Raw genomic sequence first — 25,879 nt, forward strand, 5'->3', positions numbered from 1 at the left:
GCCTTGGCTATATAAACTGCTATTTGTAACAGGAAATAGTGTCAGTATACCTTGCTAAACCCACCCAGTGGATCAAAATGTAATGATAACACATTTTTCAGTGCTACTCTGTTCTCTTAGCAGCCAGTCTCCTTGCTGCCTCCTTGATTAAAAAAAAAAGCCTTTTAAAAATTCTTACCAAGTAGGTGTGGTTAGACCGGCCCTCACGTGTCTCCTGTATTACCTACATGCGTGGTTACAGGTTTCTTGGGGATGCAGCAGAAAGGAATTACAATGAAAAATATATCCCACTAATAAAATGACATTGAAGGTTTCAGAATACATCTGTAAGGACAGCACATAGCACATTCCTCTCCTCATGCCTGAAGCCAAAGACAGACAGTACTTTACCTACCTTTCTGATGAAATTAGCATGGCACTCGCCTTTCTGCACAGGTGGAGGGCATGCCGGGGGGACGCTGTATGCTTTGTGACATCTGCTCTGCTCTGCAGCATATGAAATGGCCGACATGAAACGGACTTGAATAAAATTGACCTCCTTGATCATGCTGGTAATATCAAAGCTCTAGGTTAAGAGAAGAAAGCAAAATCATTACAGTGCTGACATTATTTATGAGACTTATAATCACTGTCACATTGGGGTTTTAATACCATACACATACTATTCAAAAGCATTTGAACTACAGCTTCAACAGGCTCTAGTTTTGAAGAGAAGAAAGGATAATCCTTATTGAAAAAACAAAATGCACAGTAGAATTCTAGATACAAGATCCTTCTGGACAAACCACTTTGCCCATGCTGAGTCCTCACTGCAGGCTGCAGCAGTATGGCTGCACACCAAACTGCTTGAAGAATGAAGATGGCTAGAGAATCTCTCCCCTCCTGCCTCACTCAGAACTCACCTGCATTTTTTTAGAAAGGCACTTTGTTCCAAGTCAGAAAGCTGTTCTATATAGGATTCCCTCCAACTCACACTGTGCTGCCAACTTCTCTAACACAAACCACTGAGCTGACTTTTGCATGAATGCTGCAAACCCGTATTTCACACCACCTCCCCTCCCATCCATAAAACTTACAGACACTCATCCCCTGTTAGCACCTCACAAAGAATTTGGGGGCTTCCTCATTGGCTCACAAAAGCCTCTTCAGTGTGGCTGAATAGAGGGGGAAACATTCAGTTTCAGAATTGTCCTGTGCTGTCAAGACAATATGTTTCTAACAACTAACACTCATTTATTCTAAATAGTGTTTATCTGTGACAAAGTAAATCTTAGTGATTGTCAGCGGTGATTTCTTCCACTTGTGAGCAGCCCAGCTAGCATCACTCACTTCACTTTTGTAGCATACAGCACTGTACCCACACAGAGCCTTCACAGAGACCTTCCTGCAGACATAATTATCACATGCAACAAGGTGAACAAAGCGGAAATCTGGGTCACAGCCATCCCAGACTCAATCTGATACACTTAACTCTGGTTATACACTGAAGGCCATTACATGAACTGTAACAATCTGATACAGAATGAAGTTGCAGAAATAAGAGCAAACCAATATCATATCCCAATTCTACAGAGCCTGCTACCAGTAGTCCTTTAAATACTCTCCAAATATTACATGATTTCTTCAGAACCCTACAAAAACTCTCATTTCACAGATGGCAACACTAAGTCACAGAGAAGCCGAGTGATTTGTCCCAGGTCACAAAGACTCAGGTGGCAGAATCTAGCTCTCATGTCTCAGTTCAGTACCTGCAATAAAACCTGCCAGAATGGTAAATGCAGAGATAAGAAGACACCAGATTTCCATTTCAACTAAATGACTCCACTAACTTTTTTTTTTTTTTAATTCGTTCAAGAGAAAGGCAAGGATCAAATGAGGATCAACTTACACTAGTACTCAGAACCCTTTTACACTTTAAAGCTATAAAATTAGTTTGAATGTTTTTGCCACTCTCCAGATCATTCTATGACAAATACCCTCATGGCCTTATGGGCTGAGCTGGAAGATGTAGCAACATCATCAAAAGCCCAATACTAAATATCAAAAACTCCGTACAATGGAAAGTAATGGAAACACTTATAAAAGTTTTGTGCCATGTGTATTTTCATTTCAGTATTCAAATGTGATCCGTTCTAATAGCAATTAGTAAGCAGATTTACAGCTAATAAAACAGATTTAAGCTTAAGTTTTCTTAGAGCTGTGACAGAATCCAAGAAGCAAGATTTGCATTATTAGCTAAACCAATCCTCTTGTGTGGGTCCACCTGTTTTGAACAAGACATAGTTACCTCTAGATCTGATCATGCTGCAACTGAAAAGGCAAGCACGCTTCTCTTTCCAACAGTTATCTGATTATATATGCAGTCCTCAGGTCAACACTTTATGGCTCCAAGCACATAGTTTCATGCATACTTAAAAGCATTGAAGGTGTTCAACACAGAACGGCTTTAAATGAAGAATGAGGCACTTTCAGAACTAAATGCATTACTTACATATCTGTTGAACATGTTGTTTGTTCTCCCAAGAGTGACATTGTTGAGCAGGATGTGCGCTACTGTATCTACTCCCTCAAAAACCAAATTCACTTTCTGCCACTTTCTACAGAAGTCAACATACACATACAACACTGTTAGAATACCTACACTTAACAACAGTCAGTAAACAGATACTGTAAAGATGTATGTCTCAGTTATTATTAGCAACAGCTGTATCAACCACATCCAAAAACGTTTGACTTAGTGTGGCTACATTATATCTCCAAATAATCAAATGAAGATGACAGCTGAAGTGGCTCAAAAGCCTGCAACACTGCAAGTTTGCATACCCATGAAACACCAGATTGGCTAGCTTCCAATTAGCTTAAGTATTATTATTCCACAGTCTGCACTTTGTAAGTAATTTTTAACAATGAACATAAAAATGGGAAAAAGCAACCCCTGCATTGCCCTTTGGCAACAGCTTTGCAGCTGTACATATTGCATAATTTGTTTCATTAGATACAAAAGTATTAAGCAGATTTTGAGCTGACGGATTAAGCAGCAATTCTGCATGAAAGACGTCACAAAACTATTTTAGACACATCCTTATTGCGTACCTGACATCAAAAGGAGTTTTGAATGTCCTGCTGTAAGTCCAGTTATCCAGTGAGATCCACCTGTACATCACATCATTAAATCTATTGTATGGATCCTAAAAACAGATCAACAAAAAGGAAAGTACGAGATTTATTTAGTGATAGCATTACTACACGAAATGCATCATAATATCTATTAGAAGAGCACTTCTCAGGCAGTCTGCAAATGCTAAATCCACCTATTTTAGTTCTAATATTCATTTTTACCCTTGAGATAAGAATTAAAAGCAAAGCTTTGGTAACATTTGGCTGTAACTATATAGGTCAAATCCTATTTGCTATAATCATTTATACTGAAAATAGAGTGCAGAATTTGTCTTTATTTAAGAAATACCAGGGATGAAATTTAAAAAAAAAAATCAAGTCAGCTTGTGACTTAATGAGAGGAACAGAAACATAATTATCCCTATAATGATATAAAAAAGTAAGACTAACAGGATTTTAAGGAAGCAAAGAAACAGCACCCTAGGCATCTACAGACAGCTGTGAACAAATCTCTACAGTTTAAAATAATAGCAAATACTATAGCTGCTTTGTGTCAACAACCAGTCTAAAGCCCAAATGAAATTGTTCTGTTAGGAAGGAGGGAGAAAAGGAAAAAAAGAAAAGAAAAAAAGAAAAGAAAGAAAAAAAGGAAAGAAAAAAAGGAAAGAAAAAAGGAAAGAAAAAAGGAAAGAAAAAAAGGAAAGAAAAAAAGGAAAGAAAAAAAGGAAAGAAAAAAAGGAAAGAAAAAAAGGAAAGAAAAAAAAGGAAAGAAAAAAAAGGAAAGAAAAAAAAGGAAAGAAAAAAAAGGAAAGAGAGAAAGAGAGAAAGAGAGAAAGAGAGAAAGAGAGAAAGAGAGAAAGAGAGAAAGAGAGAAAGAGAGAAAGAGAGAAAGAGAGAAAGAGAGAAAGAGAGAAAGAGAGACAGACAGACAACAGGAAGGACAGAGTTGGGTTTGGTGTATAAAATTAAATTGCTACTTTTTTCTTTGAGAATAATGCTGCATATATACCATAGGTGTACTTTATCCTTCAGCCACGCTACTGAGTAGCAATAAAGGCACAGCTGGTGTAAGCTATGTGCTTGCCCTCTTTGGCTTCATGCTGTGTTATTACCTTGCGGTGGGTCACAGCGTTCCTCACCTAGGCTGAAGGAATCAATTACACAGAGCTGACAACCCACACATCGCACCTCATACAGAGCAGCAGAAAGGCACTGTTACATCCACATCAGGCTGCTCACAGTGTAGGTACCTACGTCACTGACTGACAGCTCAGCTCAGTCCTCTTCTGCAGCCATACAGCCCAACTGCTTTTCCAAAACAACCACCAATCTCCTCTGGACTCCATAATTCAAACCCAGCTATGAAGAGAGAGCCTTCTAGATTTCAATCCTTCTGATAAATGTTGTATATGTCATGTTCGTTTTGCAACTAATAGAGTCGTGCTCTGTAATGTAGATACAAACCTATTTAAACAACAGAGCAAAACTTGGGCATTTAAGTGACTCTCCTCAGCAGCATAATCTCTCCTCGAGTCCCACAGCAATATGAACATCACTCCTTGAGCCCATACAGAGGAAAAGTGGCAGCCTTGCCTCCCTGCTGTGTTCCATCAACCAAATTTCTTACCATGAAGGGAATAAGAGTCACAAAGGAAAGGTATTGTTATAAGGTATATATTCGACCTTTGTTTTGGTATAATACCTTGTATTCTCCAAAACCTACGTCATCATGAGCTTACCAGAAAAAATTAGAATTTTAAGATATCCATACCATCATTTTGATATGTAAAATGTTTTGCAAATACATCTCAGGCTTTAATATTGGCTGCATATTACAGTGCAAAGTTCAGACTAATAAAAGAAACTCTGGTAAGGTTACTACATTCAGAGAACCAAAGGCAACCTGCAAATGTAACAGATATAAAAATGAATGCCGTGTCCTTAAAAATACTCATTTTTAACATTTGACTTGTTTTAACATTATATATATTTTATCTTAGGCTAAGTTTTGGAAAATGCAGGTGTTAAATTTCAATCATTGCCATTTGTATATGTGAAATATTTAAAAAAAGACATGAGAGACAAGTTGGAAAGGCACTACCAACAGCAGAACATAAAGCCAAACACTGTTTGGTTAGGGGCCAAGCAACTTCAGTGCCTCGATTAAAGACCAAGACCTTGCATTTAATAAATAAATAAACAAACAAACAAATAAATAGAGCTACAAAAGCACGGATGTCAGAGATGTTAGAAAAGAAAGACCTGAAAGACCTGACATTTGGAGAACAAAACCGCCTAGCAGCTGAGAGAAATGTAGGAATGTTTCATCAGTGGCAGAAAAGACACCATCAGATGGACTCCTACAGAAGTGTACAAACAGAACTGCTTGTTCAAATCCACTCCAGAGTTCTACAGGTCCTTTTCCGGAAGAAAATTTATTCTGTATCAGTCTGAAGTCTTCAGACTTGAAGTGCTGACTGCCAAAATGCATGTCATACAAGGTGCTAATGAACACCCTCCTGACTCATACCATTTTCCCTCAGGCCTGTGACATCCACCTTTTCAAATGGGAAGGTTATAGCTCTGTATGCCTTTACCTAAAACTTACTGATACCATTGCTTTACAACTAGAAAAACAGCCAACATATCACACAGAAAAGCCACCTAAAGCTAATACTAACTAGTCATTTTAAAGCAAGACAAATATTGCTTGTAGATTCAGCCATGTTCTGATGTTCAAGTAGTGCTTTCCAGGCAATTCTAAAGCTTCAGAGAAAATGCACGACCACAGCAAACTCCTGTAAGAAAGGGAAATGACTTCTCCAATAACTCATGAGATTATGGATGGTTTCATTACTAAATGCAACTGGTTTCAAGTGCTGGAAGATGTATCTACAGAAGTCAAACTGTTGGGATTTATCTGAAATCCCACATTAAATCAGCTCGTATCAAAATTAAAGGTTTCTTTAAGAAAGCTGGATTAAAAAAAAAAAAGACATAAGAATCACTGGGAGAACCTGAAGGATGCTACAAAACAGACTGCACATGAATGTAATATACTCTGCATTCATTCATTAGCTCAACATGTTTTTAGAAGCAAGCCATAATGGGGTGGAGTCAGTTACAGCTATTTTTAGTGCCACTGTAACACGACATTCTTTCATTTTCCTGCTCCCTGCAATTTTGGGGAAAAATCGGAACTACTCAAGCTCCCTGCCTGATTGCTCTCTGCTCCGAGTTTCAGTGCTGTAAGCAAGAAGCAAACGGCCTGCCAGGATGAAGCCCTGCTAAAGAGCATTAAATGGAAGCCATCTCTGGTTTAGGTAGCAGGATATTAAAGGGATCAACAGTACAAAACTGCCAAGCATTTTGTGTCAGCACCTCCTTGTAATGATTTTAAGAGGACAGTCAAAAGCTACACTCATAGGAGCTACGCACCTCTCTTGTTTAGCAGGAGATGGATGAGACATGAACACACCTTAAGTGAAGCTCAGAGCCCAAGCAAGCAGTGCCAGGCATGCAGTGGCCCCACAGACCCAGCTCCAGGGCCCTGTGCAGCCAGGGATTGAGGGAGCATGGCAAAACACCTGAAAGCCATATCCATCAGCTGTATCAGGCAGATCAGCTTGTAAGAAAGGGAAATGGAATAAGGAGAACAAAAACCAGATTCTTCTCCTTTTGCCTGCTTTTGTTATTATCTAATTCAAAACTGACTTGCATACTCCTCTGGTGACACTTCAGAATGTGCATCATTCAGAAAACCCAGCTGAAGTCACAGACTACCGAAATGAAACCTTCAAGAAATGCTTCACTATTTACACTATTAATATTTTGCTGTTGCCAACTTCAAACTCAAAGTGAAACAGTTACAACATTTACCTCTATCCATGCACTTTTCCATTTCACAAGCTATAGAGATTGCGGCAAGCCCAGTTCCACTGATTTACAGTTTGAAGCGAAGCAGAACCTAGCAGCAGAGATGAATGGATCAGATTCTTGGAACATTGGGTTTTGGAAGCTCACCCAGAAGTGATCCATTTTCAATCCTTGCTCCAACAAAGCAGTTAACTGAATGTCATCTTATGGTCAAGATGTTTTACAGCTGAACACTGGAGCCAAATACTGTGGCAGAGTACATCTGGAAGACTAATATTAGGATAATTGACAAGATGCTAATACTCATTGCTTAATATTCTCTGAACGCTCTGCTGTATTTAAAAGGCTGCTATAACTTTTATCTACTCTAACTTTGTAAGTGTCCAAAAGAGAACAGCTATTGAAACTTGACTGCCCTTTAATACTCATCCTAAGCTTCACCAAGGCTTTTGGATGCTTTCACATATGTTAATACAATTCAACAGAACACAAATATTTCAACAGAAAATGATCTGTTTATATTAATGAACTACTTCACTGATGACTGCCATTTAACCTGCTAGAACCATATGGTAACCAACACAATTGTTATCTGACTTGCACCGAAAAATATGAGCTATGAAAAGGTGCCAGTAAACACAAAACAAGGTACTTCATACAAATGCATAAGCTACAAAAATATGCACTGCTTTACAGAACTACAGAACTATCACTTGAGATATGTAAGCTTCTTGTATATTTTGATACCCAAGCAGAACCAAGGCTGTTGTAGCCCAGTGTCAAGTGCATGTCTTCATTGTACAAGAGGGCAGAAACTACAGTGATACCCAGCCCCTGTGTTAGCATCACTGTTACACCCCCCTGCCCCCACCTCCCACCCACCCACCCACCCACCCACCCACACACACACACACACACACAGCAGTTCTTTTACAAATCAAAGCAATGGCTAATAAGACAAAACACCCTTTCAGTATGAATGGAAATGGCTGGCAGACGAGAAAATCCAGCTACAGTATGGCATCATGCAGTACTTGGACAGTACATGCTAGACTGCTGTTTCTGGTGCAAAGATTTAATGCACAGTTTAGCTCCTTATAGATTGTGCTTACCGGAATGCTGCCTGATAGAAAACACATGGCTGGCAGTGTAGTTAAAAACTACATCTTCAGATGAGATGGCTTCTACAAATCTTTTCCCAGAGATACAGGGTTAGGAATAGATTTGCTGCAGGTTTGTAAATTGTCTGCACTTAGGTTCAAGCTTTGCAATGACTTTATTCAACAGACCGTTACCCTCTGTTTATGTGCATTTGTCCCAGTTTTTTTTTTAATTTCACACATAAACTGTAATAATGGCTATATATTGCCATATATGCCATAATAATGGCATAAATAATGAAATTTCATTAAAAACCAAATAGCCAAACAAATATCCTGGTGCCATGTCCTCTCCTTAGAGCTTTCATTGCAGTTAATTCAGCACTTGAAGCGTGCTGCTTGAATACAAGGAAAACAAGACTTTAGTAGGAAAGGCAGAAGCATCCTCCCCATGAGCATTTTTCTAAGATGTATATTTGGTGCATTCAAGAAGATGGGTTCATCCAATGTATATTTTATAAGTCAAAGAGTAGCAACATCTCTAGAAGGAATTCTAAGAGGATCCAGAGAGGTAAGTAACAAGCCTTCAGTGTACGGAGATTTCTTTCTATTCTAATGTATAGCCTGCATGGCAGATTAAAGTAAAGCTAAGTACATGAAAGCAGCTAGAGCATGACTGGAAAAAACACTCTGTGCATCAACCTAAGTTTCAAATGAACCACACAGTGACAAATAAGTTGCTTGCAGCCTATTCTTGTAATCTAAACCCCATCTGTAGGCTTAGAATTCAGCAGCTTACTCTTGCTGCCCCCCGTCCCCTCCTTTTGGGGTACTCACTAAGTTATGCTGCTGGAACAGACCCTCTCAAGAGCCATTTAATTCCAGTGTGAGTGCTAAGCCACGGAAAATTCACACAGATAAAGAGGCAAAGGTCACAGCCCTATTTGCCATTTGCAAATCACACAGGAAAACAGCAAAAAGGTTTCACTGGGTCCCTGAACATATGGGTCTTACTATCCAGAACAACTCAATTCCCACCAGCTCTGCTGTTTGCTGGTACAGCTTTTCGGACCAATCTTCACTTTGATTACAGGTAGAAAGCTTTGGGATTGCTGGCCTGCTGACATTTTCTGTAGGATGAATTAAAGTCCTTCGCAGCAGAGAGCAAGAGGAAGAAGATACATATGACTAAAGCCTTTGTATTTAGGCCATTACAATAAAACTCCTAATTCTAAATCTGACACAACCCCAAACCAGTCTGATTTCCAGACATAATAATCATTGATGAAACAGAGCCTCTAAAATCCAGGCTGTACACATACTCTTGTATAAATACAAATATAAGGGTATGATTTTAGGCACCTGCATTTAAAATATTTGGCTATAAACATTTTCACCCCAGCGAAGAAACCTCAGGACAAGCAGCTGAGCTGTACTTTGCAAAATGAAGGCAGGAGCTGCCACAAAGAATGACCTCACCAACTCCCTCCAAGCGGAGCAGGTTTGCTGCTCTTCAGAGCACAACATCTATGGAGGCAGGGACTGACTACATTTCACACCACTAGTGGCAGCTTCTGAAATCTGCTAAGGTTGCTCCCATGTTTTCGTATGCTCTCTGGTGTCATTTAAACAAAACGCAATTTTTAAGAAGTTAGTTATTAGGTGGAATTGTTTGTGCAAGTGCTTCCTGTAAATCAGACTTTGCCATGCTGGATAGCTTTGGATTTGAACTGATTTTAGGTTGCCTGCACATGTCAGTAAGGAAAAACAACAGAACACCTTCTGAGGTACCAGAACTGCAGCCATGCCCAGCCTGGCAGCCAAGCAAACACACTGCTGAGCTATGTGGGCCCACTCATTCTACTTGCCACAGCTTCCAGCACACAGCAGATTCCCAGCCAGGCATATCAGCACGTGCCCCAAGCAAGTTCATACTTGTACGTGCATAAACATGTTGTGAGTGGCAACAAGCAACAGTCATTGATTTAATTAGCCCAGTGCCCAGCCACCTATTAGCAAGACACGTCCTGCAGCTGACTGGGCCAGCAGGCTGACTAAGCTGGTATCTGTGTGCGGGCTCGGGATCCTGCACAGGCACATGAAATTTCGTGATCACAGATTCATTTCCAAATGCCATACTGCTGCTCAAAATGACCAACATTACAAGTCAGCTTACAGCAATGCAGCTAAATTAGCAAACACATTTTCTAACTTTGAAAGAGTACTTAATGAGTGAGTAGTCAAATGCCAGTCTTTCATTACAGCAGTAACTTGTGAGTTCGACTCAGTGCATCGTCACAGTTTCCCCTGAACGATTACTCACGCTTATCAACGCAATGTCTCACAGCACAGCCAGACAGCTGACACATTCAGCCTATCACAGGAACTTTGCATGGGAGAAACCGGCACAGCCCTCATTGCTGATCCTCCATGCATACCCCTCTGCCTGCTGCAGTTTTTTAAAACTTGCTTTGAAAAACCATTTTAACACCTTAACTATTCAAGTTCCAAATGTCTTGCACCTTAGCACACAAGATGTTGAAACACCACATCATAGTAGCTCACGTTATTCCACCTTAGTGTATTTATATTTTCAATGTTGGCTATAGAACTAGATGATCCTTAAGGTCCCTTCCAAACAAAGCCATTCTGTGATTCTGCTTGTTTTATCTGGCAATGACTTTTGTTGCAATCCATTACTAGTACTGGGATTCCCAACATACACCAACACAAAACAATGCTAAAACTATCCTGCTCGAAGGAGAGTCACTTTTTCCTTATACCTAACTTTAGTCAGAGTAGAGCAGGACAGTAACACAAACAATAAATATTAAAGAATAGAAAATGTAAAGTGCAGGCATCCAGGACTGAATTTTTAAATTATCACTGTACAAGAAATGCAACACTGGGCCCATAATAAACGTCACACACAAGTATGTCTGATGTACTCAGACAAAAGGATACTATTTCACGTTTTCTCCTATAGCAGAATATTTCTCAGTTTTACAGACCTTGTTAACCTCACAATGTTTATCTCTTCAGTTTCACTCACATTTTCTGTATTTCCTTTTAGAAAGGCAAGCCTTGCTTAGTGCCACGTTCCTTGTGCTGAGTCACAACCAACCTATGCTGTAATCAGTATAAACTTTGCCACCAATCTACAACTGCAGTTTTGATGACTTGTCCCAGGAAATGGTCACCATGTTTTTGTAAACCTAAGAACTGAAAGAAGAAGTAACAAGGAGAAAAAGAAAAGCTTTGAGAAGTGTGATGGCAGGAACTAGGTGTTTCAGTGAGATCAACTTAGCCATGGCTCAGAACACACCTTCCTGAGGTAGCATGGGAGCGTGCAATCTCAGCTGTTTTGATGTACTCTGAAGGTGTTTAAAAGAGATGTTTAAAGGACTGTAACATCTGAAATCCCTGAACTTCTTCCATCAACAAGCCCAATTCCAGCAGAGCAGGCTGAGGAATTCTACCTTTCCAAGTAACGTGGCCAGTAACCATGACTTACACCCTGTGATGCTCACGTACCAACCCGGTGTCTGCAGCTTGGTTCCGTGTCAAACCCAGAGAACCTCATGCACGTAAAGCACGAGTTTCCTTATGTGCACCCCTGGTCCCGTTTCAAACTGCTCTGTGGTGGTGACCCCACCAGACGCTGTGTGCTGCAGACACCAAAGCCTTTGCCACTAGAGGGGCACTGCTGTACAAGCAACACCTGCAGCTCCAGATGCAGCTCCGAAGGGGGGTGGTGGTTTCAGGGTGGGCGCCGGGTTCCACCACGGCAGGCACCCACGCGGCGGGGCGAGGCGTCTCCTCAGGCGCCGCCACACCCAGCCGACCTCTGCCCGCCGCACGCGGCCGTACCTGGATGAGGCCCCGGCCGTGCAGGGCGGTATGCACGCAACCCGGCACCTCCCCTTGGAGCGACAGCGAGCCGTTCCCGTTGCCCAGCTGCCAGCTACCCCGCAGGCTGTGCACCTCGGGGCCGCCCGCGGCCGCCCCCCCCGCCGCCATCAGCAGCAGCAGCAGCTGCAGCATGGCGGCGCGACCCATGGCCGCTGCGGGAGGCCGGAGTGCAACAGAAGGTGCCGCCCGCCTCACGGCCACAGAAGCGCTGAGGCGGCGCTTCAGGCCGTCACCGACCGTTGGCGGTGGGGGGCGGGGCGGCCGCGCGCCTCCTCTCCCCTACCGTTAATGGCTGCTCGGGGCCACCCGGCCAGCGGCGGTGGGGGGGGCGGCAAAGATGGCGGGAGGTAGCGCGGCGGATGCAGGGCAGCCTGGCCGCGTCTCGCGGCGACTTTCGTACGACTTTTCTCCTTCTTTTGGCTATAAAATGACAGAGGGATAAAATCAGAACTAATGTCACCCTCCTAAAAGGGTACTCTGCTTCCTCATAAAGCTTAGCTTAGCACAGCTGCTGCAAGTTTTGATTGTAAAAGCTGGTTATGGAGCAGAAGTGAGAATTCCAAAGAAGCAACTCGAATATCCTCTAAAACCTTGTGCAGGCTTCCTGCAGGCCCCCACGAGCCGAGTCCCTTCAGTCACAGCTCAAAAACAGGAATTAAAGGATGAGTGGAAGGAACAGAAAGTACACAGTGGCCTGGCTGCCTCCAGGGGACCAGCTCTGGGAATGGCAGATGCTTTGCGTTGTCACACTTCTCCTGTGCCACCACCCCCCAAATCCCACTTCAGGATATATAAAATAGACTCCAGAGGCTCTTACACTCCAATCACCAACCCTGGGGGTATGTGCCGGAGGCAGTGTTGTGCTCGTTTTCCTTCAGGTCTGTTCACCTGCAAGCACACTGTTCTGCTTTTCCTCAGGTGCAAATAATTTTATTCCCCTCACAAAGCTCAACAGGAAATTGAAAGTGCTTCTTTCAGCAGCCACTCTGTGACCCTAGATTACTGCTTGTAGAATTCCAGGCTTCAGTTTTCTGTTTTTCTTAAAACACAGTTGATAAACTATCCCACAAACCTACTGATGTGAGTAAGCCCAGCATGGGCCATGCACTTTGATTTGAAAAGTTTTTACTCAGCTTACTGGCCTCTTCAGAATCAGACAGGCAATTTGCTGTCTAACATTCAAGTGAGAAGGTGAAATATGGTTAAAAACAGAAAACCACGCAAATTACTGTAAAGCAATAATGCTACCACTAGCACCACATCTTTCTGTTGCCACACCATTTTTTCCTCTTCAAAACAGAAGTCACTGTACATCCAAAGAAAGCAAAATTATACATGGAGGTGCCTACGTGTGATTCTGCATAGAAATGTAACCGACCATTCCAAAAAACCTCAACTAACTGCAGGGGCTTCCTTTCTATTCTGTTTTCCCACTTCCATCCTCGTGTTTCCTTAATGTCTATAATCATACACTGTAAAATTAGAGGAATAAACATGTAAAGCATTTCAGGATGCTAAAAGGTTAATTATTTCAACAACAGACATACATAGACCAAGTCACATAAGACTAAAGTATGGCTGACACATGAGAACAGGCTGCTGCTTCTGGCATGTAGCAGAGAATGTAAGAGTGATTACAGACAAGAATAGGAATAACCAGAGTTTTGTTGGTTTGCTCGTTTGGTTTAGCTTCTGGCTTTCACATAAGCCTTTAGGAAGTTTAGAAAAATATCTTTCTGGGTCAACAGCCCTTCATTTCAAGTTAAGAGAAAAACATCAGCCCTCCCATACATCTACATATATGATAAAATCACAGGTGATTTTTTTCAGAGTAGAAGGGCACAGTACTAAGAAATACTGGTCTGAAAAACAGCTGATGCCCGTTTTGTCACTCTTGAAAACTCTGCTGCCACCTTCAAAAAGGAATGGTTGGGGCCTGCTCTATTTTGACAACAGAGTCTGTGCAGGAGTCTAAATATGAAAGTGGTTACTGTGCGTGAATTTTTAAGATGGAGGAATTCACATTCATATTGTATTGACTAATTGAAAACCAGCTCCCATTTCAGATCAGCTCCTAGTCATCTTTTAGTAAGATTGGCAAAAAAAAGAGCATTGTTGTGGAAAATTGAGTACCTCGGCTAGCTTCACAAGTTGTAGAATTCAGTAAAAATAAATGTCTTCTAAAAGTTCAGACTATAAGGCCATTGCACATTGGCCTTATAGTTCTGTTTCTGCCCTCACTTACCAATGAGTAATGCAAACCAACTTTTAGGACTATCACATTATACAGTGTATTTATCTTAAATTCACTCACATGATATCAAAAACACTTAAACGCGATGGTGCTGCTTGAGAGACCACCTAGGATATTATTTCTCAAGACGCAGATTTACAGAGAATTAAGTTTTAGTGCTACCAAAGTGCAACTGTAAGCTGGCTTTTTTTCCTCTTTTTTTTTTTCCCCCACAAGCTTTTTCCAGCAAGTCATGTGGTAGCTTCTCAGTAAGAAGGAAACTGCGTTTCAAGATGTTTACTGTACTTCCGTGTTTTCTTAGCCCTTTATTTTTCTCCTTAAGACTCACTCACACACAAAAATCCTAAAAACAATGCTGTAATCAAGTGTTCTGAGAACATGCCGTTTCCTTGTTCAAGGCTTATAATTAAGTTAAGTCATGTCTCATTTTCATGTCTCAGTTTTCGGGTGGTTTGTTGTTGTTGTTTCTTTGAGGGTATTTTTAAACAAATAACATTTTTACTGCTTAAAGATACTGCAGTCTGAAAGGTTGTGTTAAACTCTTAAGACATGGTAAGGTCTTTCATATCGTTTTCTTTCATTGTGTACAATATTCCATCTTCCTGAAATGCCATAAATTTAGAAGGTTACTACAATTCTTACTCTTGAAGGCTGCAAGCAGATACTCTTGAAAATAACTAAAAAACTAAGACAAAATGCTGAGAGCAAAAGCCTATCTTTGACAATATTAGAGTAAACTCAGAGTAGTTCAATTGAAGCTGCCCAAATTCTGTTGCATTAATCTCAAAAGTCTTTTGTTTCCAATTGCTATGCAATCTCTATCATCATGACAGGCTGTGGATGCTTTCTCTTTCGAATTCAAGTTCAAACAAAGGTTTTAAACAAACAGGTTCTCACAGATTTGGCTGCGGTACTTTAAGATATTACTGCCCCCACCTGTCCACCCTGTATCACTCTTCTGCTAAAGGTTGCCACAAAGCCATACGGGCCTTGTGTTCACACCAAACCATGCTGGAGCTCGCTGTCTTTTGATAACTATACACCACCACAGACAATTTGTCAAAGCAGCAAAACAACTGAAGGGTCATCTACTTTGGAGAGTTTTGCATTGATGCAGCAACGTTGATACAGACACGTTGGTTAAATACTGGTGTAAAACAGGACTGGTCAGATCACTGCATATCCCTTCTGATAGTGCAGCACATGTATGAAAACTTAAACCTCTGTATACAATACATATTTGTCTGTTTCATGACTGCCTCTACAAACACAGAACTACTATGCAAAACAGTTACTTTCGGGGCTGGCATAAATGCAATACAGTGCAATGGAGCTTTCCAGCCCTAGATTTACAAAGGATGGACAGAAATAAACATAGAATAATGCCTGAAATGTGTTATCTTGAATCTAGCAAAAAAGGAAGCTAAAAATAAAATGAGGAAACAAGTTAGCATTGTTTTTAGATGAGGATACCATCAATACATTGCACTGAGAACACTGTACTGGGTTATTGTGAGCAAAATACAAAATGAGGATCTAAGTGGCAGGCCTGAAGTTTCTTTTATAATTATTTTTAAGTCTGTAGGTCATTGCAAGGGTATTTTGTCAGCAAACAAAATTGCTCAGCCCTAATAATGACATGCAATTCAAGGTAAGTATGTGAAAAGGAAACTACTGCTCTAGGCAAATGCTGTATGGAGAGGGAAAAAAAATAGGCAATAGGAATTTTAAAATTGCATATGCAGAAAGACAGCTGATACCTTGACTATGCCCTTAAACTGAATCAGGTATGCCAGTGGAGAAAGGCTGTATTTGTAACTCAGCATAACATTTTGTTTTGAGATGGGCTCAAATCACAGGACTCAGGTTACAAAGCCCCACCATCTAAGGTACAGACACAAAAGGCGTAAGGATCTCTAAAGCCAGCATGATCAGATTCCTAAAGACAGATTCTTTAGAAGATGCAACTCTCACAGCTATTATTCTCTTTGGTTTATAAACACCTTTGAAACAATAAGTCTATATATAAGGATTACATAACACTGACCACTGTCATTTACCCTTTGTCTCACAAGCAGACAGGTACTGTCTGAAGACTACATGGCACCGTCTAAGCTACTGTAGACTCTCAATCAGAACTTAAAACATATCTAGAATGAAAACTGATTCTCTGGCTCTCACAGGAATACAGTAGTACATATGAGGACAGCAGTACAAAACAACTTGCTTCACCTTTCTCAAAGGTCTGAAACTAGACATCTGTAACCACAACATATGATTTGTCCATAAACACCCGAAATTAAATCCCTCAAAATGTGGCTATCAGAGGTAATAAACCATTTCCCGGATGACAGAAGTTTGACAGGCTTCAGTTTTACTAAGGCAGTGTGCTTCACTTGGCACTGCGTCAGCTGAATGCAGGACATACCAAGCATATTACGCTAAGTACAAAACACATCTCCATCCTAAAGTTTTAATGAATGTTTTCCTTGCAGGTGAACAGTGTGAGAAAGTCAACAAAAATTATAGCTGATAAACTGGATGAGTAAACTTAAATGGATTTAATGTTGTCAAAGCACCCGGGAGCTGTATTTCTTCCCTACTTCAGTCACTTAAGACAAATCACTGGGGCAGGTCAGGACCTCTGTTTCTCAGTGCTTAACTAGAAGTGATGTACCTGCTATGGACCTCACTAGGACACCACTCCTCCCATTCATTTCCACAAGCTCCCAGGAACATACCAAATAACTTTAACAAAAACCTGGTACTCCGGAGTCACCTGAAATTATTACAATTATTTTAACACCTACAAGAAATGCTAGAATTCTTAACCAATGATGTCTATGCTGACCCAACTCAAGTTCCATTTAACACAACAACATGAACGAAGAGCCTGCCTATATAAACAAAAATCTTCTCTTGTCTAAATGATTCCAGTGCAAGATGTTATTAAAGTAAAGGAACTGCATCCTCATGCAGTCCAGGATGCTACTACCTACCACATCACTCACTACAATGGCACAAATGTTTCAGGCATGCGTTGCAGAAATTGACTCATGCATGTTAATCAAGTGGACATATTTTACTAAGGACTTTTTTCAAAATGTCTTAGTACATAAACAGCACTAAAAACAGTACTTTATACACACTCACCTATAGAGAAGTATTGCACGTTTGTTTTGATTCTTATGGTAACAAAAACGGAAGGAAGACTTAGAACTACTGCAACAAACAAAATAAGAACTGAATATGAATTTCTTGTTTTGGTACTCGTCAAAAGTTCAGAGTATTTTGATACTCATACTGGAAGTAGAGGGGCAGGCAGTACTTTTATGGCTATAAACACAGTAAAGAGGAATGTGAGAAGAACCTTCTTCTCAGTCTCTGCTGAAAGAACCCTCACCTCTTCTGGAAGCAGAGTTAAGATACTATTCACACTCATTTTGTTCACAGCCAACTTCTCAGCCCTGTAGAACCAAATATCTGCTGCTCAAACTACTGCCTGTGTCTCTGATAGCTGCTAGGAGAGTCACAGCTGAATGGTAAAGTTGTTTTCTCAACACTAGGACTGCAGATAAGTGCAGAGGTAACTGTAGCTAGTGTGAACTGGCACTGGTCTACTGAAATAGGAAAAGCTACACTGTAACTTCAATATAACCTCTGAATGTAAATACTCAGCATGCATTTTGACTTCATGCTTCACAGAAGTGCCCTTACACCCTGAAGATAGTTTCAGTTTTTATTAATGAATTGAAGAGAGACCGGACACCTCAGGTTTTGGCACTTTTTACATACTAGCAAAATAAGCAGCATTAGTAAGCAGTAATTTCCAAAGGCATGGCTCTCTCAATCAAAGGTTGTCTTCATCATAGAAAACTGTCACATTTCAAAAGGTTAAGCAGTTTGAACATTTCTTTAAAGGTTTGAAGTGCCAAATCATCTTCAAACCTTCTGTCAATAAATTAACTGAAGCGGACCCAAGCTTCTATTGCGTTGACTGTCTCCGTGTTTTCTGAACAGTTTCACCAGCAGTGATATTGTCATATTGACAAGTATTTGTGAAGGTAAGGAGCTACGCCCTGCAGAACTGCCATCAAACCAAAGAGAAACTTAAAGCTGTAAAAAAAAAAAACCAACCAAGGAATCAAATAAATCCTAACAATGATTTAGGCAATCTAGTCTAACAAGTGTTTTAGTAAGCCTAGCAAGTTGACATATAACTGCAGTCTTTCCTCAGAATTCCATTCTGAGTCCTGCCTACTTTGTCACAGCCATGGGAGTCTACTGGGAGGACACAAAGGTACAGCTAAGTCTCCTTCTCCCATAACCCCCTTTGACAGTTCACAGTGGGCAAACTAACAGGCAACAAAAACCCACTGCATTGCTGAAAGGAGTCACTGATTGTTTTGTAAACATCCTGGTGGCAATCTGAACTTGGAGGTTTTTCAAGACCTCTTCTGTTTGTTTTGTTGTGCTCCCTTAATACCAGGGATGCTGAACCACTGTTTATCCTTCCAGTTTCCTGGCAATGATCCATAATCCTGTAACCACAAACTATAATTACTGCTATTTCCTCCTAGCAGAACTCTTCAAGAATAGCTTATCAGTTAGCTGCAGCTGGCTCACAAGGTACAGCTGGCTGCCCTCTCCACTGTCCACACCCTCAAGTATTCATGATATATGTGTCAGCATATGCTATGAGATAACTTCGCTTAAAAAATTCCGTGACACTGACATCTTCCCTCTTACTCTTTGCCCCAGCACATCTGCTCTTTAGATGCAGATTCTTAATATACAGTTTTTACACCTTTACTCATCTAAGAGCTCAGAAAGCTTAACACGTTTTCATTACTTTTGAAAACATTCCTCCCAACTAGAACCACTGCAGCAAGCTTTATAGTTCCAAAAGATGGCTAGTAATATTCTAACCATTACCCTGTATCCTTTCTTCATGTTTTTGCACCTCATGAAGCATAACGTGCTCCAGCAACTGCCTAAAATCCTTGTTCAGAAGCTAGAAGCACTCAGGGACCACAGACACTGCCTAGCTAAACTACATGGAAGAGTTCTCCCCATTGGATCAGGGAAGGCAGCCGAAAAAAACCCTGTCCACACAGTGGGTGTACATGCATAGAAATAGAAGCATAAGGAAGTTCAGGTTTCTAAAGGGTGTCTTAAAGACACAAACTGCAGAGTGGCTATGGAAGGGAAAACAAGGTTGGAAGAATAGATCCCATTTCTGTATCAGGCCTCCTGTCCAGTGAACTACAGATGTTCTGTCTTCAGCTAACGATAACTTCATTTTTCATATTCCCATTTTAGTTGTTGATGAGGTTGCTTTTTGTTATTAGGTTTTTGTTTTGGTAAAGTACAGCATGATACCTACGTGTGCCCAGTAAAATGACAGCTGTTTCAAGGAAATTGCTTCAAGAAAATTTAATTAAAAAAACTCGATTTCCTTGAACTAGTTTGGTATCCAAATGTTTGAAAGCACCTACTCAGTGCCTTGCCAGAAGCCTGTCTTCTCATCAGTTTTTCCTTCTGAAATATCTTCTGTAGTATTCTTCTACGTCAGCTCTGTCAGCGTCTCAAAGAACATTACATGAAAAAGCACATTTCAGGGTTACTTGTAATATGTCAAAGCACACCCCTTTCTCACATCATCTACAATTAATCCAAACAGAATGCACTTCTCCATTTATAACCAAAAAGTTAAGAAAATTAAGAATTCACATACTTAGCACCAAAATGGTAATTCTGAGCTTAAGAGGTAACACTTAGGAAGTAGGAGTGGAGAAAAACCTAGCTTAGTAATAGGCATCTACCTCCTGCCTAATTCAAGTGCTTGTGATGGGGTAACCTTACCTCGAAGTGCAGATTTCAGTGAATTTGGAATGGTTTCTCAGGAAACATAAATCACTATGCAAACGAGACTTAGGGACATCCTCTTGAAATACAACTCAAACTGTAAAAAACATTAATAAGAGCAGTTAATATAGCTGGCAATAGAAAGCGGTCAGGCTCAACTGACTCAAGTTCTACCTCTTATACTGGCTAGGTTCTGTATCTGCATTTGTCCCATCAGCTCACTGCTGAGCTTAGAGCTCATTCTCAAGCAAACTATTAGCCCAAAAATGAAAGTATTTTTATGTTACAGAAACTGAAGTCAAAGGAGGCTTAAACTACTAGTAACTGTGTGTATTTAAGTAAACACACTGGCTTACATGTTCAACACTTTGCAGATAGACCATGGAGAACTTCATCCTGCTTTTTATAAAACTGGCACCTACAAATGCAAAACTTCACTTTCCTGAGTGTATGGAAACCCTATACTTATGCAAAGCTAAGCACCTACATCTGTACTGAAGTAACTGTATCCTGAAGAATTTATAACCCTTAAAGTGAATACAATATTTACTACTACATTGAAAAAAACCCATAGTAGTGCAGAAGAATCATCCAGAAAGCTACACTCACCCTGTATCTTTCAGGGGCCTTGTGTTTATTTCTACTGTGCACAATGGAATAAGAATCACACAATGGCTTAATATATAAAAATATATGTAATACAGGTAGTCTGATTCTATAAGCTTACGTGTTAAGATTTTCTATTCAGATCACAGTACAACTGAACCAATAAAGACTTCTCTAAATGTCCTATATTTCACTTGGCATCTTGTTTTCAACTGAACATTTGTATGTGGTTTGTCCTCTGGCCTTTAAAACCAAACAACAATCCCTCAGGAGCGAGCACTTCGTGTTCTGAAAGATGTCTCCTGAAACTCAGGGATGAAATCCGCATGGGCTACAAAGTAAGGAAAGAAGTGGAAAGGCAAGGTGCAAGAACAGAGGTGCAAAAAGCTGAACAAGATTTGTACCTGAAAATTTTCAAGGCACATGTCAATTAGACCAGACAGATGCTGAAGAGAAGCAAGACTTAAGATATCAAGATTTTAATAACGTTCAGTTTTAAATACTCAACTCTCCACCCAGAACTCACCCATTGCATCAAAGTAGCATTCTATCAGTACCACGTCCTGGAAGTTGTCTTGTTGTCCACTAAAGTTGTCAACTGAGACCTTCTGCAGCAGCTAACAGTGATACTTTCCTCGGTGCTCTTCTGAGTACAAAAACTAAGAGACCTGACAAACAGATCTGGACCCCTTATTCCAATAAAAGCATTCCTATCCTTGTAATAGAGGAAAAAAAAAATAAAGCTTACACTTACCAGATTCTTACATTTCTAACCTATCTATAAATTAGTTGGTTAATCTTACTGCATTATCAGAGGATTAACAACATGGTGGAGATTCTGTAGATGTTATTTCAGCAAGAGCACCCTTCCCCAAAGAAATGACAGCTTTGTACTAAACGCCAAAGCTACGACACATCTTTACTATTTACCTTCACAAGTTAGTCAGTGAGGAAGGGGTTATAAATTCATGCCACATGCAGCACACATAGCTGCATCTTACAGTTCCTTGCTTAAATGGCAAGAAGATCTGGGTTGCTTTAAAGACACTTGCTTATTAAATATTCCATACGCACCTGCAAAAGCTCTATTATCTACAGCCTGAGTTAATTCTTCCTAAAGTGACGTTTGAAGTTATAGTCTTCAACAGGCTAAATTGGACACTTAAAATTACAACTGATGAGCTATCTTAGCGCAGGTTGCTTCCACTTGACTTTACACTACAGAAATTATTTGACAATACATTTGCACTTCACAATGACACACCCAGCACATCTTCACCTTTAATACCTTCCCATTACATTTGTAGTTTTGCTTCCTGCTTTACCCTGCTTTCTCTGCATTGCTCCTGCACTGCTCCCACAGTGTAAGCCCCATGCTTTATAAATACTTTAGCCTTAATTCCAATGACGTTTCAAACATAAATTGCCTATCGAGGTCAAAATACAACATTTCTCCAATTTATGCTATTTTATGTTGAAGGCACTGTGGTAAAATAGCATCCTTTCAGCAACACAAAGAATTGCAGCGAACAGCAAGTGGGCTTTTTTTTGAGAGGGCTGGGGAGGATTCCATTCAGGGGATTGCAGCATGGCCCACGTTCCAATGAAGTAACCTTTCTACCTTAAGAAACGTCTATTGATCATGCATTATGTCCCTCATTCCCCTGTTCCTATGCCAATTTGTTTCACACAACTCATTAAAGATAACAGTTGTCTTAGTGTAGTCTACACAGATTAAAGCTACAAAGCTTGTTTTTTAATCTATAAACACAGCAAGTGATCTTCAACTGAATTCCAACTTTACCACATCTTAAGTGCTATTAAAGACTTGTTGATAGCAATTCAGAATAAATTTTCAGTCCAAAACTGATGAGCCTACTGGATCTGCTTCAGATTATGATGCAGATTAGAGATGTTCTTATAATAGTGAAGTATTTGATGAACTAAAACTGTAAGAACAATTGATAGGGGTTGCAGAAAAGACTAAAAAGTTATTTAGCACATTTCTGTCTGCAAATGTTTAAGCGATCAAGTCCTTTTAATAAATGCTAATTCTTTTTTGTCTAAGGGGTTATCCAATCTAACAGGACTGGTAAAGTTTACAGACCTAAGTTAACCAGTTCTTTTAATCAATTGCCAGACTGCAGTTCCATCCCTCCCGTCCACAGTAATCAGACTGTACTCCTGTGGTCTGCTTAAAAACACTTTTGTTTCAGAAATACTTTGCTTACACCATCTTTGTTTTCTACAAACCCTCAAATAAAAGCCATTTACAAAATTGTTCAATTCAGTACTCTTAGGATGGAGTTGACTACTGAGCTGAAAGCTATTACTGTATTTGTCATCCTAAACTAAGGCTTTTTAATAGAGCTGGGCAGGACAACTCAACTTCAGTGCTTCCCCAAACCCCAGTTTTCTCAAGTTCAAATCATACTTTTTGTTCCTCCATATGTTTCACTGCAGCTGCAACCTTCTGTACTTGTGCTAGATAGACTTACTTATTGAGGTAATCACTAATTAACATTTTTGTTTTGGCAGAAGTTCTTAAACTTTGATTTCCTTCTTTCCTCAACACCCCCTGCCTTTAAGACTGAGCCCCAGTACACCTTCAGGGGAAGCCTGCACACTACCCAAGACTGCTCTGAGGACAGAACACTTACTATTTCTCATCTCATAAATGCAACAGCATGATCTCTGGCACACATGTATAACACCTACATTTCACCACTCTCATCAAAATATACGCTTTCCACTTACTGAAAGTACTGAAAGTGATCACAAAGCACCTACCAACAGGAAGTACATGAGAAATACATAGCAGTCCAGGCAAGACTTCCATCTCCCATGCAACATTTTACTATCTTCCTTCCCGACCCTCCCTCATCCACACCTCGAGTTTTACAAAGTTTGGTGCCTTACATATCACGTCTTTCTGGTTGATCACAATCATAATTACAGTGGCTATGGCTCCACGACAAAGTAATAAGCATTATATTAACACCATTACCACAAAGGTAAGAGCATCATATTTCCCAGATTACAGACACATGCTTTTACCTCGATTGCAATGCTATTTGGCAGCTGCATTTCAAGTATATTCAATTCCAGAGAACTGGCACAAGTAAAAACCTTTGGTTAGCAAGGCAGAGAAACTACACAAAACTGCAACTTCATGAACAAACCTGTAAACACGCCATTTCAGTGGGCCATGCACTGTTAAAGACAGCCTGGCTTTCTTAATTTCAAGCCAACTTCAAAAAAAAAAGTTCACTTTCATATTTTAAAACCAGAACAAATCATGTCCAAACTACATATTCTTTTTTTTATATAAAAATTAAGGTTTGACATTTATTTTACATCTAGCTTTCCACATCCATGTGGGGACAAGGAATCAGAATGTACATAACTATAAGCTGTGCAAAAGTGGTGCCGTGCGAAGTCACAGATGCACAATAAGTTGATAGTACAAGACTAGAGAAAATGAAGCTATGGATGTTAAGAATGAAGACAAAAAACCAACAAAAATCAAACAAGGAAATATATGAAGGAAGAGGGCAGGAGAGCCGGATGCTTAATAATGCCTTTGTTGCTGCAGAGATAAACTAATGGCACAAGACAATGCTTCTTGTAGAACAAAAATCCAATAGCAATGAGTCTTTATTCACGTTTAGTCACCTGACATGAGGAAAGTGTCTGTTGCATTAAAATAGTCATTAATGTAAATGGCAGCATGGCTGAACAAGTCCTTTTCAATGGTAACGAACATCCCACATAGTAAATTCACTTCAACACAGCCTCATGACAATTCCCACATCAAAACAGTACTTTATTTTATATTTTTGCCTCATGATTACTCCCATATTAAGATCTTTCAGCTGTCAAGCGTACAAGGTGAAGAAAAAGGTTCTCAGTCAGCAAACACAGGTGCATCAGGAAGCATCTCCACAATACACCACTTCAGATCTGCTGGGTCCCAAGTCCATCCTTGAACGCTGGGCTCCCAGCACCACGTGTAGCACACTACTAAGGCTACACTACTATGTTAGCTTATTAATTCTGCATACACCAGGCCGAACAATGTGTCAACCTGCAAAAGACTGAGCATTATAACTGAAAATGGCAAAAGATTCACTCTATTGAACTTCACATCATTATTTGATGTTAAACAATGAGGCAAATCCCAACAGTATATACAAAAACCAGCTTTGCTTTTACAAAAGATTTTGTTTCCCATATTGATTAATCCAGGCAGCTAACTCATTGGTTTATGCAACTTTATTGAAGAAAATAAATCAATTACTAGTAGAGCTATTAGTTGATCACTCATCCATTTACAACTTGCATCATTTATTCAGTGCTATATTAAACAGTGTTTTGGAAGACAGATTAACTAATAGCTCCAAGCCTCCTAACAAAATTTAAATGAATTACAAAAATGTTCTTAGACCCTATTTTGGAATACAAGGGATGTTTGACTTCCAATTTCCATTCTCTGTAAAACAAGAACTGGTCATTCCTTTATTGACATGCATAAGATACATCACATTTTCTGTTCTGCTGATGCTATAGATTCAGTACCAATTCTCCAGACATATCAGTTATGAGCAAATGTATATAATAAAACCTCAGTTCTCTAACACTAGAAGGTTTGTAACAAGATGGATGTTGCTACAGCAATGTTACTTCTTTGATGGGAGAAAACTGAACATCCATCTCCTCTCACCCCTTTCAGGTGGCATCTTCAGTATCTGTTAGAGCAATGAGGAATGTATTTTTTTAATCTCATAACCAAGTTAGAATGAAGACATTGGCCACATAATACACATGCTCCATTAAAAAAAAATTCTGAATCTTGGGCAATTGTTCTTGTGTAACTACTTTACAGATTCTAAAAGCAGTTATTGTCCAAAGCTGGAAGAACTAAAGTCTTCTCAGATGAGCATGTGCATGAATGGAAGGAGGTAAACAAAAAAATAAAAAAGATGAGGTCTGATAGGGGAGCAGCCGGATAAGAAAATCAAAAAAGGAACAGTAATTTAAAGTTTATTCCAGCTATAATGCAGGTTATTCTGACTTTAAGGTAGCATCACATGGCATACTTCTGAGTCCATTCCCGAGATATTCTGTTGTACCTGCAAAAAACAAG

At 40.0% G+C, this 25,879-nt stretch overlaps 2 protein-coding genes across 28 annotated transcripts in view; both read right to left on the reverse strand.

Annotated features, from left to right (window-relative positions):
• Window positions 1–25,810, reverse strand: part of MANBA (mannosidase beta) — a 72,240-nt gene extending 46,430 nt beyond the window's left edge. For 22 of the 24 annotated variants that reach the window (XM_040699900.2, XM_040699899.2, XM_040699887.2 and 19 more), the window contains exons 1-4: window positions 11,964–12,169; window positions 3,094–3,188; window positions 2,492–2,597; window positions 395–565 (exon numbers count right to left, since the gene is read on the reverse strand). In XM_040699900.2, the coding sequence (XP_040555834.1) occupies window positions 395–565; window positions 2,492–2,597; window positions 3,094–3,188; window positions 11,964–12,152 (561 nt within the window). In that variant the 5' untranslated portion in view covers window positions 12,153–12,169. Of the gene's footprint in view, window positions 1–394; window positions 566–2,491; window positions 2,598–3,093; window positions 3,189–11,418; window positions 11,735–11,963; window positions 12,170–20,124 lie in introns of those variants that run through there. The other 2 variants (XM_046940856.1, XM_046940857.1) reach the window with 2 other exon arrangements.
• Window positions 24,373–25,879, reverse strand: part of UBE2D3 (ubiquitin conjugating enzyme E2 D3) — a 33,724-nt gene continuing 32,217 nt past the window's right edge. For all 4 annotated transcript variants that reach the window (XM_015285431.4, NM_001031153.2, XM_015285430.3 and 1 more), the window contains one exon: window positions 24,373–25,865. In XM_015285431.4, the coding sequence (XP_015140917.1) occupies window positions 25,820–25,865 (46 nt within the window). In that variant the 3' untranslated portion in view covers window positions 24,373–25,819. The remainder of the gene's footprint in view (window positions 25,866–25,879) is intronic.

Source organism: Gallus gallus, chromosome 4, assembly GCF_016699485.2.
Source record: "Gallus gallus isolate bGalGal1 chromosome 4, bGalGal1.mat.broiler.GRCg7b, whole genome shotgun sequence".
NCBI classification, from domain to species: domain Eukaryota; kingdom Metazoa; phylum Chordata; class Aves; order Galliformes; family Phasianidae; genus Gallus; species Gallus gallus.